The 12,232-nt window shown below is 37.1% G+C and overlaps 1 protein-coding gene across 4 annotated transcripts in view; it reads left to right on the forward strand.

Moving 5' to 3' along the window:
* Nucleotides 1–12,232, forward strand: part of ERG (ETS transcription factor ERG) — a 118,624-nt gene that overhangs the window by 45,567 nt on the left and 60,825 nt on the right. For 2 of the 4 annotated variants that reach the window (XM_061627668.1, XM_061627669.1), the window contains exon 1: nucleotides 2,329–2,446. The exons of the other annotated variants lie outside the window; for them this stretch is intronic. In XM_061627668.1, coding sequence (XP_061483652.1) covers nucleotides 2,429–2,446 — 18 coding nt within the window. In that variant the 5' untranslated portion in view covers nucleotides 2,329–2,428. Of the gene's footprint in view, nucleotides 1–2,328; nucleotides 2,447–12,232 lie in introns of those variants that run through there. 4 annotated transcript variants of the gene reach the window in all.

Below are 12,232 nucleotides of genomic sequence, written 5' to 3' on the forward strand. Positions count from 1 at the left end.
CCTGAAATTGAATAAAAAGAATAGTAGATATGTTTTAAATATTAAACAATATTTGAACAAAAACTTTGAAGGACTTGATGTTTTATTACAGTTGTTGTTTATTACAGTTGTTTATTACAACAAAAATGAGCAATTGGGTGCAGACCAAACTATTTAAAAATGAAGAGAAATAATGTATGCTTTTGTTGTTTTAAATTATTATGAGGATATGTTAGATAATTGTCAACTACAAAACTAGAATAGACATTGTGTGTTTTATCTTTAGAGTACAAAAAGTATCTATTGAGTTTGGTGGAACTCTCTCAGCTTAAATATTGCAGTGTTTTGATTTTTTTTTTTTAAGGGTTATCTTACCCAGTGTTTAGAGGTGAAAAGGGTGGAAAATCAACAAACGCCAAGAAATACCATTGTTCCTGATACTTCTATTTTCTTAGTTTTTATAAAAAAGTTATTATATACATTTACATTGATTTTTATCATAAATCTGTGATATTTACTTTTCATAAGGTTAAACTTCCTGGAGTTATCTAACTCTGCAAACTCAATCTTTTTTAAAAGTGGAAATTTTCAAACTTATTATATAGGAAGCATGATCTAAAATACAAATTTCATATCGATTTTAAATATTTGGGGGCTCGCACATTTTCAGTATTTTATCTAATGCTTGTCTTGGCTCCACCTTGCTTGATGGTTAAGGCATAAATAATTTGCACTGTTCTTTACTTAGAATTGCTCTTTGTGTTGACTTAAAACATTTACTTTATTTTCATTTTTCAGAACTATTTTTACACAAACTAAACCATGTTAGATATTTAGGTGTCATGGGAAGTCTATTACAAAGCAGCATATGGAGTCTCAATAATACGTAGAGTTTACTGTGAAGGAACCTGATACGAAAAAAGGCAAACCTAATACAAAAAAAAGGCAAAGTTAATTTTCATACATCTAGAATGCACAGCTTATGTGTCTCTTAAACCTCAGTGTGATTCATGTTTTTACATGGGAAAAATTCTATTGTTGCAACTTCCATTGTGAGAACCACCTCCATTGTAGTAGATGTAGTGGCCACGTGTCCTACTTCATAGATGACAATCCTCTATTTGAAGATATCCTCTATTTGAAGGGCTGTCTCGTCCAAGTCTAGTTTAAAGATAAAGAATAAGGTCTTGAAGCTACCCATGAACATGTGTGTGTGTGTGCGCGCGCTTATCTGTGCCTTCTTTTGGTTGAACTACTTCCTCATTTTCTGGTGGTAAATGGGAGAAGATTACCACACCATGTACGGAACACAGCATCTGACATTCAAGATACATATAGGGCCACTGAATCAGACCAATATATACAAGTGGGGTGATGTGTCCGAGCAGCAGCCAGCATTGTTTTTCATCCTCTACCTCCTGGAAAAATACGATATTGATGTTTTAGAAATGGAAAATCCAGTACACAGTGATATTGTTAACCAAACAGTAAATAAGGACAAAATCAGGTTGTCTAGGTTGTACAGTACATAAACATTTAAAGGATAATACAATTTCTCCTCTGTAACATTGTCCCACACCATCCATACACTTTCCTGATAAGCATATTAAAATAGATCTGGAAGAATATACACAGACACTAGGTATTAAGCTAACCACCACAATGGCCAAAGAGAGCTGCTCCGGCGTGAGTGGACAAGTTGAAAGGGAGTGGCGGTGGTGCACCAGAGGTTGGAGTGCGTTCAAATCCTGTGCAGCTTGTCTTGCATTCTTTACCCTTTGGGTAGAGGACATGCTTTGCATGAAACAGGTCCCTGGTTCAATCCCTAACATTTGAAGTTAAATGAATTTTGTAGAAGCTACACTGAAGAGCTGCTGCCATTTAGTGTAGACACTATTGAGCTAAATGGACATAGTCTGACCTGTTATAAAGGCAGCTTCTTGTGTTATGTTCTTATGAAACAGAAAAAGTTTACTGTTGTTGGTATACTGCTGTCCACTGATGTCAGTAGGGTTGCAGCAATTTACCCCAAACCAAAATTTGGCCCTAAATCTTTAATGCCCTGGGGAGTCCCATATCCAATTTGGCCCAGTTCATATGACATCTGCATCCTGCTACAGTGTGGCATACCGTATTTACTGCACATCATATCACACCTGCTGACACTGTCATAGCCAATTGACATTAAAAAAAATCTTGTAGCTGCATATCGTCAAGAAAAACAACATTGTTTTAGGACCTCTTATCTCTTAGCTCCCAAATATCCTGTTTCTTCAAACTGCAGTAGCCAGGACCAATAGAAACCTCTTCCTGCCACTGGCTGACTTCATTTCCCAGAGTTAGCACAATCTCATCCGCTCTAAATAACTTCATCAAAACTTCTTTCTGGTCAGAGTGAAGCAATAATTATTATTAACAATTATTAGCGATCAATAAGCTAGATCACATTATGGCGAGCACTATTAAGGTAAGAAAGGGAATGACTTTTTATTAGACATTTTTCAGAATTGTTTTTTTTTAATTTCCTTTTTAAACCCCGGTAAGGTAGAATTGGGCAACACCCCCACAGCCACAATAGAGGACAAGAAGATTTCCTTTGTACTGCCTAGTAAATTTCCTTTTTCCTACTCCCTGTCCACAAGCCTTAAAAACTTGAAACTCAGAAAAACTTTGGTGGTTTTTTAAAATTCACTGTTCAGTGCTCTGGATTATACTTGCAAAGCACTTCTGTGGGAAGATCTTCTGAATTGTCTTGTTGCCATCATTTTTAAAACAAATTTGGATATGTATCTGAATTAGACCCTGGACTGCTATGGGAGGGGACTAATTATTGAGAATTTGAATGACACATTTTGGGATTCTTTTGAACATTTTCCTGAACATTGTTTACAGGGAAACAAATGTATTTAAATAGAAATCAGAATTTTAATTTTGTTGATTTTGTTTTATAGATATTTCATCTAATATTCAATATCTTTTTCAAATGTCACATCAACTAATTCAGTTCATGGTTTTGGAATGTGTTTTGAGGGTTTTTTATTTTAAGGTAATAAAAATCTGTCTTGGGTTTATAACTTCACTTCTTTGCTACTTTTTAAAATAACTGCAAGGTGACAGGTTTGTGGAGGTTTCAGTTATTTTGTTGAACGGATAAATAAGTAGTTTCTGCCTATGAAAATAAGTCCTCTTAATTTATAGCCTGATCACTATGTAATGGGATTTATATTTATGAAGGACTCTCCTTAAATGCTTACATACAGAGATTCACTGTTTCATTAATCTTCTTTAGTTTTTTCTGAGGCTTTGTATATAATATTAGAATAAGCAGCACCATCCTAACCATGTCTCCTCAGTCCTACTGAATTCAGTGGGGCTTACTCCCTGTCTCAGGTAAGTGGGGGCAAGGGTTACAGCCTTAGTAATTTAAATTGATGTTTGGTTTCATAATAACAACTGCTTTACGTCATTAATCTTTATTGAACATTTGGTATTCCCAATTACTGAAATTTCTTTCATGGAAATAATGTTAATTGTATGGTTTGAGAGATCTTTTCTTCTATCTCCTATCGCCAGGAATATTTTCATGATACTGCCTATAGATTAAAATCCAAACTTGCTTGGAACTGAGGGCAGAAAATTAAGTGTGTTGAACCCATATAGCAAAAGATGTATAGTTTGATCTCATGAAGACAAAAACTAGCTGGAGATGGGATCTTTGATCAGCTTATTTAAATAACTAAAATAGGTTGACTAATCTATGTGGTGTAGTGGTTAAGGTGTTGGACTACGACCTGGGAGGTCTCGAATCCCCACACATCCATGAACATCCATGAAGTTCAGTGGGTGACCTTGGGCAGTCACTGCCTCTCAGCCTCAGAGGAAGGCAATGGTAAACCCCCTCTGAATACCGCTTTCCATGAAAACCCTATTCATAGGGTCGCCATAAGTCAGAATTGACTTGAAGGCAGTACATTTACATTACAATCTATCTTTTCACTGGCTATACATTGTACTTTTAAATAACAGAATATGTTAGTGAGGATTGCACTTAAAGATGATGACATACCTGCATGCATTTTAGTCTTTTAGCCGTCTATTTGCTCTTACTGGTAGTATATAGGACCAAATATGTTAACAATTAATGTAACAATAAGATGCATTGGGTTTTTTATTAGTCAATACTTCTGTGAGTGTACAGTTATATTTTTTGCCAGCAAAACTTGGAAATTTGATGCCTACCAGGGGAGAGGTTATTAATTCTTTTTTTTTCTGTTCTAATTTTACATTGTTGAATAATGTTTGTTTTTTTTATTTTTGTTTTTTATCATTAATTTTTATTCAAATTTTCAAAGACAAAAAACAAAACAAAACAAAAATAATTAAACAATAAAATAAAACGTTGTCTTCCTATTTGTCGCAGATCAGTTATAGGTCTACAATATATAACAATCCTGTCTCTTAAATTATATTATAAAATCACTTTCCTCCAGTAGTTATCTTAATTAATCATCAAATCTCATAAACATTACTTTATTCTTTCCACAAAAAGTCAAAGAGAGGTTTCAATTCCTTGAGAGATATATCTTTCAATTTTTCTCCAAATAAACATGTCGATTAATCCATCTCGTTCAAGTCTATCAGGTCCAATAATTTCAATAGCCATTCTTCCATTATCAATGTTAATTCCATCTTCCATCTTCAATAATCCTGTTAAGTCCAGTAATTTCAGTAGCCATTCTTCCATTATCAGTATCCCATAATAATCTTGTTGTCATAGCCATAGTCCAAATAAACATATCGATTAATCCATCTCATCAGATCTGTTAGGTCCAATAATTTCAATAGCCATTCTTCCATTATCAATATTAATTCCTTCAGTAAACATTTTATTTACAGTGGAAATTGTATAAAAAATTATACAGACATATACAGTGTGTGTGTGTGTGTGAGAGAGAGAGAGAGAGAGAGAGAGAGAGACCTTTAGAAACCAGTAAGATTTTTTGGTCCATTTAGTATAGTGATTATTATTTCAGTAATTGCTTGCCCCACAACCTTTTAAATTCTGCATTAAGTTCATCAGGTCATATAAAAACAGGGGGGGGGGGAAGGCTTAACCAGATTAAATCACAGTGCTTTGGTTTTACTGGAATGGACTATGAGAGAAGGCATTAAATTCATTTCTGTTGGTTCAAAATGAATCTGCACTGTAAGAAGCATAAGAGGCTGTGTTTCCAGTTTATAGGCATTGTTGGTGGTTAGCCTGATGATTGTTGCCTCCAAGAAAAGATTAAAAATCTAGCCACTTTGCATGGAAAACACAATTTAATTTGTGTCCCAAAAAAGTACAGGCATGCTGATTAATACCACTGTGCAATAAACCTCTATTTACACTAATTATGACTTCTCACCTTGAAATAAAATCAGTGTGTGTGTCAGGGTATTGCTGGGTAGGCGTGTGTGTTTTAAGCCTACTTCAGTACCTAACACTCTATGGTCCCGGGTAAAAAGGTGTAAATGTGAGATAGAAATAATAAATTATGAATTTATTAGTCATTGGTATTGATTTATATAGACATACTGGCATATACATCATTATTTAAATATGTACAGCCAGACTTTGTTGTATGTGCATCAAGTAAATCAAGGGCTGAACTAGTGATTGTGGACTCAGTTTGATCTATTTCCATAGGACTTTAAGCAAATAGGTGGCAAACTGCAGCCTTAGGAACCTAATCAGTACAGCCACACAGACTGAAGTGGGAGGGGCCATATGTATTTCGTTTTTGAAAAATGTTTAGTACCATGAGGATGCAAACTGCCTCATAGCAGAAGAATATAAAGTAGTAATAGTTTTTGGGGTGGAGTGTTTTGCCATAACGTCAGTGTGATATATGGATTCACCCCTATTTAATTAACTGTAACTTATTCCCATATTCTTATCTAGCTCTATTGTATGTTCTCATTGTCATCCTTGCAACTTAATTAAAAATGTTCGTGCAAGCACAGGAATTTTTGTCTGAATTTCAACTGGGAAAGTTAATGGTCCTTTTGTTGATATATCATTAATTGCAGGCGGGAGAATAGTTAAGAGAGTATATAGAAGCCCAATAACTGTAGACTCCTTGTAATCTATGTAAAATGAACAGAAAGTAACAGGCATCTAGTTTTCCTTTTCATTTGGCATAAAAATTCATCCTCGCTATCTGATTAGAATAAAAATAATTATCTTTATTTTTTCTTATTCAGAAATGGAGGGATGAAGGTACAATACAAAAAATGCTTCACTTCAGTCAGAAATCTTATTCTTCAGGAGGCTGTGGTGCTTTGTTTCCCTTGGTAGATGCGATTACAATTTTGTAGTAAAACGTATTTTCATTAGTCCTGCATATTCTGAAATGGCCTACTGAGGACACTTGTGGATAGTTGGCTCAGCCTAAACCATCTAATCTACCTTGGAACATAATCCGTGACAGCTTTTAATCGCTAGTTTTCTTTTTTGTGTGGTTATTTGGAATGCTCCACTGTTTGAGATAAAATGTCTGCATATTTAGATTGGGAATGTTTGAAGTTTCAGTGGTAGCTAGAGTTATATAATTTGATTTCTGCATAATTCCTATGCTGACAATATCAGTTTATGTAATTCAGTATCAATTATAACAGTAATACTTCTCATAGTATTTTCAGGAAAAAAAATCTTTATTGCTCATATAAGAAAAGCATGTTCTGTATTTCTCAGATTATATAGCTAATTCAATCAGTCAACTCAAGAGTACTGCAAAAATTTCCATGAGATGGCAAGTGTGATTACAATAGAAGTAAGCTCTAGGTAATTATTTGTTTCTATTCCCTTATTTTGCTGACATTCCTATAGACATCTGCATGAAAGCTGAAAGTAAAGGTTTTCACTCCTTGGTTGTGTAGCCCATCACATCACTTATGCATGTCCTTTACTTTCATCTAGTAAATGGTAGTCCAATTAAAGTGCACAAACCTAACAGAAATAGCTAGGTGTGCTGAAGTGCTATTGAAATATATGGGGCTGGGACAGAAGGTTAAGCTGGCATGTCTTTTTAATTTAGTGTTCCAAACTGTGCTGCTTAATGAGATTTTGGACATCCCAGAATCAACAAAACTTTGCTATGCAAATAAGTATAATTTTGCTTTGATTTTGGGCAAATGCACTCTATGGTCCTGACTGAGCTCTTTTTTGGAAAAAAAAGATCAGGACCATAACTCTTTCTAGCTTACAGATCATAAAAATAAATATTCAGCATTGCACTTGCAGGAACTTATCAAGTGTTCAGTAAACACATGAAGGGGAGCAATGGGGATGAGTGCCCCAACTCCATGACCCCCCCGTCACTGTTCTCATCGCCTCCCAACTCATGGAAAGCAAGTACCCGCAGCATGGAGCCTTTTGTATCCCTGGATGCTCCCCCACTCATTCTTTAACCCTGGAATATCAGGGTTCTGAAACATGCATGGAGCCTCCAGGAATACAAAAGGCTCCCTGCTGGCGGTAGTCGCCTACCATGAACTGCTACAAAGGTTCTCCCTGCTACAAAGGTGCACATTCCACCAGAGCTAGCATGCTTATCCTCACTTCCCCACTCATATGTTTACTGAACATCTGATAGCAATGCCTAGTCTCTGCTTATTCTTGATTACAACAGTGATGAATTTGATCCAGATATTTGGCTTTCAGATGAATGAGACTCTCCAAGTAGAGACAAGAGGATAAGGAATGGCGCCAAGACTGTTAGCTTTTCGGCGCCAGGTCAAGACTCTCCTCTTCTCCCAGGCGTTTTAGCATGTGTTTTATACTGTTTAAATTTTTAAATTGTGTTTTAAATTATTTTTATAAGATCTGTTTTAAATTGTATTTGTTTTAATGTTTTTAGTTACTGTAAACCGCCCAGAGAGCTTCGGCTATGGGGCGGTATACAAGTATAATAAAATAAATAAATAATAGTGTTTTATTTATTTTAAAGTGGCATTATATTTATCCAGAGTGCCTTTCTAAGAGGTCCATGATATTTCAACACATTTTGGTAAACTGTTGACAGGATTAAACTTTTCACCTAGACAAGGGAACTGAGTCTGAATAACTGATGTAAGGGCTCTAAAAAGAAAAAAATAATTACTTTTAAAAACTGCAAATACATTATCCATTGTTGTATCTTTTAAAAATGTATATGCATGGTTAACAGAGGTGGGCAGAGCAGCCCAAACCCCCAATATGCTATGCGAGAAGGGTTTAGATGGAGTGGAGGTGTCCCTCTGCCCAGCCCTGCCTGACTCCACCAACCCCCACCAGAGGGGAAAAAACCCCATCAGTGAGGAATGTCCCAATGTGCACACACGCAAGCACTCACGCGCGCACACACCCACACCCATGATGGGCAAAATCTGCTGGTAGCAACAGCCAGCATAAGCCCCTAAAATGGGGTGTAGAGGAGGCAGGGCTTTGTTAGCAGCAGCACAAAAGCCTTTAGATCCTGAACTACCCCGTCTGCCGGCATGTGACAGCAACAGGCCCAACCAGGGTCTCTTTGCTATGCCAGCCTGCAAAGGGTATGCAGAAAGCTAGTTAAGGGTTAAGAGTTTGCAGAAAACTAGTTAACTGGGAAGAAATCTGGGGAAGGAAGATAAAAAGAGAATCTCTAAGTCTACTGGAATGATAGCTTGTGTTTTCTCATAGTTTTTAAAATAGATTTTCCTGTTTCTGTTGGGGATGAGATAATGCAGTGCTGCAGCCAGAGGGGATGGTGTGAGGACCAGTGGCCTCACTCAGGTGGCTGTTGGCCTAGCTATGATATCTTTCACTTTGCTGATCCTGCTTCATCTCATCCTTTTTATTTCACCCTTGTTCGTTTGGTTGGTTGCTGGTTCTTTTTGGATATATCCCCACCAACCTAGTTATCCAGCTCATCATTCATCCTCTCCCCTTCATGCAACCCACACACAGTTTGTCACACCAGTAGTAGCTAATGGGGGAGGAGTCCGAAAAGCACTCCTACTGGCCATTGGTGGTTCTCCAGTAGCTAGACTGTAGACACAATATAGATGTGCTGCTTTCGCTGTTAATAAATCAGACCTGAATTTTAAGAAAAACGTTATTTATTTACTTGTAAATATAACATTTACTGTGCTACCTAGAGCTCTCTCTAGAGCAAGCTTGTTCTCTGCCAGCTAACCAGCTAATTTATCCAATCTCAGCCTGTACTAGATAACTCCAACAACATATACTCAACACATCTTAAAGAGACAGTGTAATATTGCCATAACAGACCCTGAGGTGCTGCATTTTTGTAAAGAACTCCCTACCCCTTCAGTTTGTGTTTCATCCTGAAGACAATTCAGGTGAGTAGAGTGGTGTGTGGAAGGGTCCCTACCTGTTAACCCTCATCAGAACAGAGTTTTAGTTAAGTAGACACTGTTTTTATTAAGCAACATCAGTGATTGAGTGATTTCCTAAAACAATGTGGAGAGGTGCCTTTTTTTCTAGTAAGGCTGTTATGCCTTTGAAAGCTGCATAACTGACAGCAGAATAACAGGTGCAGCTTTTTTCAACACAGCATTTCCCAGTTGGGTATGGCTACAACTCTTGTTAGAGCTCTCTGTTATAGAACAAAGTTTGCAGATCCACAGAGGAACAGATGATTTTCCAGTAGTCCCTGCTGCTGCTAGAGGGCTTGCTGATTGTCTTTGTGGTATGAGAAGGATGAGGAACATATATTGCCTCTCTTAGTGTTGAAAAGTTGGCCAGTTGCCTGTGGATAGCAGCTGCAACAGATGGTTCCTGTGACTAGATGTTCATTGGGGGTTGGTGAGTGGGTATTTGAGAAAGGTGCCACCACCTTATCCCAGCTTCTCACATGCCTCATCCCAGCTCCTCACTCTTTCATTGGATGTTCAATCACCTGATGTCTGTATTGTGTGTAAATTTCTGAGGCAGAGAACCCGTAAGAAGAGCCCATGCTGAATCAGTCCAAAGGCCAATCTTGTTTTGCATTTTGTTCTCACAGTAGCCATCCAGATGCTTACAGGAAGCCTAAAGCCAGACAAAAGTGCAATAACCCTCTCCTGAGAATACCAGTGGTATTCACCTATCTTTCCTATATTTATTGGTCTCCCTGGATGTTGTGACTAGCACTCTTAAACCAAAGTTACTTGTCACCAACATTTTCTAGGCATTTGGGGGAAGATGAGGAGAGAGTAGTTTGTATGTATGAGCTATGTTCCTTTGCTAACTTCTCAATGCTTCTGGTGTTATAGCATGATAGGTCATACTGGGATACCTACTACACTACAGTGATTTCACTAAGTTATTATAACTTTGAGTTTTGACAACATAGGGGAATTAGTTACAGTTCTATCTATGTTCAGCTAGTATAAATTCAGAATAGAGTTGCACCATTAAACAATTGAACTCATGATCCCATAGCACGTGTCTTGGCTTGCTTTCTTGAGTCAACCACATGTATTTGTTCTACAGGTACCTCAGTTCTGTCTACCTGTTCTTTGTTTGGGGCTTAGTAAAGTCTGGATTGGCTGTCTCATCTTGGGAGGAAAAAAAGAGTAGAAAAGGGATCATGCACAAATGGCCCAACTCTAGATTGCCATTTTATCTCTTCTAGAGAGATGAATTTTGTGTTTCCAGCAAACAATGTGTATAGCAAAAATAAATGTTCTTCATCCACATTACTAGTACTTGAGTGCATTGTTGCAGTTTTGGCCTCGGAGAAAGGATGGTGTCAAAGTAGGAAAGGTAATTCCTTACTATTAATTGAGTCCCAATAGTAAGGATTGTATTCTAGTGATCTGTCAATACGTAGCAGGTCCCCTTATTACTGCTCTTTTACATCCTTGGTGCTCTTTATCATATAATGGATAACATAAAACTTTTCAAAGTAGAATTCTTCATTCTCAACCTAACAAGCTGGCAGGACCATAACACATTATTGTATCTGGAGAGAATTAAACTTGTTAATACAACAAAATTTCTTTCTGAACCATTAGACTCTCAAAGTTTAGAGGATGCATAAATCCTTTGTTCAATCTTGGGTGTCCCCCCCCGCTTTTATTTCAAAATAGGAAAGTTTTCCCTAACTTTTTATTAAAACTTCACCAAAATCTTTTCCTTTATATAACAAAAATTGTAGAAGAGTTGTCTGCACTGGAAATTGTTGATATTAAATAGGATAACAACAGTCTGTTATGGCAGAACCAGTGTCCAGTGCAGCCCATCCTAAACACTTTTAGTTCAACAACTGATTTCCATGGAATCCTTCCTATTTGTGCAAGGACATAAAAGTGCTTATCTTTGGCCAGGTTATTCCCCAACCAATTCCTCCAAGTTATTGTGCTGTGTTGTATCAAATATCTAAAGGAAATGGCTAGCAACAGATGGTATTGTGAACAATCCACGCTAGTTTAACTGCTGCCCATTATCCCACTCCCCATTTCATTGGGCTTTTTTCATGAACCTCATTGAAATGCATGTAGATTTCATGGTGGCAGCACTGAAAAGATTGCATGCCTTCCCTGCCATAATTCCTCCTCTAAAACCTATAGATGCTATTAAAACAACAGCTATTCACTTGAAGAAACAGTTCTAAAAGAAACATGATCAATGAGTCTAATTTGATTAAAAGTGCATCTTGACTGAGTTATTAAATGTACACAAATGGAATTTGAACATTATCCCCCAAGGGGAGTGTACTAGTTTTAAAGGGTCAAATTTGTTTCTTAACAATTGCATACGTAGGGTAGGATGAAGGTCAAAATTTCCTACTGTAATATAGACCAGCTGCAAATCTGGGTCTAGTTAAATAAGCTATACATTACATAGCTTAACCCTAACAGCAGTTCTGTCTTCCAGTGATAAAAACAGCTTAACATGTGTGCTTGTGAGAGGAAAAATTCAATTGGACTAAGGTAATCAATGAAGACTCAGTACTAATGGTAGCAGTAAATAAATGCTCAGGATCAAACATAACTACTGCTGCACCCAGTGCAATGTTTCAAAGTATTATTTGAGGGCATTACAGGGGCAGCACTACAGCAGCATAAGAAGATACACCAGCTAAATTATTATTATAGTGCATGAGTTGTCTGTGTGGTGGCCACAGGTGCATATTCACCTGTACAGGCTTTCCTTGGTGTCAGAGGGATCCCATTCCCCATAATTCCATCCCCCTGCTGAAATTAGGCTTGAAAGAAGCCTTCTGTGTATTGCTTCTTTCAAGCC

The sequence above is a fragment of the Rhineura floridana genome, chromosome 5, assembly GCF_030035675.1.
Source record: "Rhineura floridana isolate rRhiFlo1 chromosome 5, rRhiFlo1.hap2, whole genome shotgun sequence".
NCBI classification, from domain to species: Eukaryota; Metazoa; Chordata; class Lepidosauria; order Squamata; family Rhineuridae; genus Rhineura; species Rhineura floridana.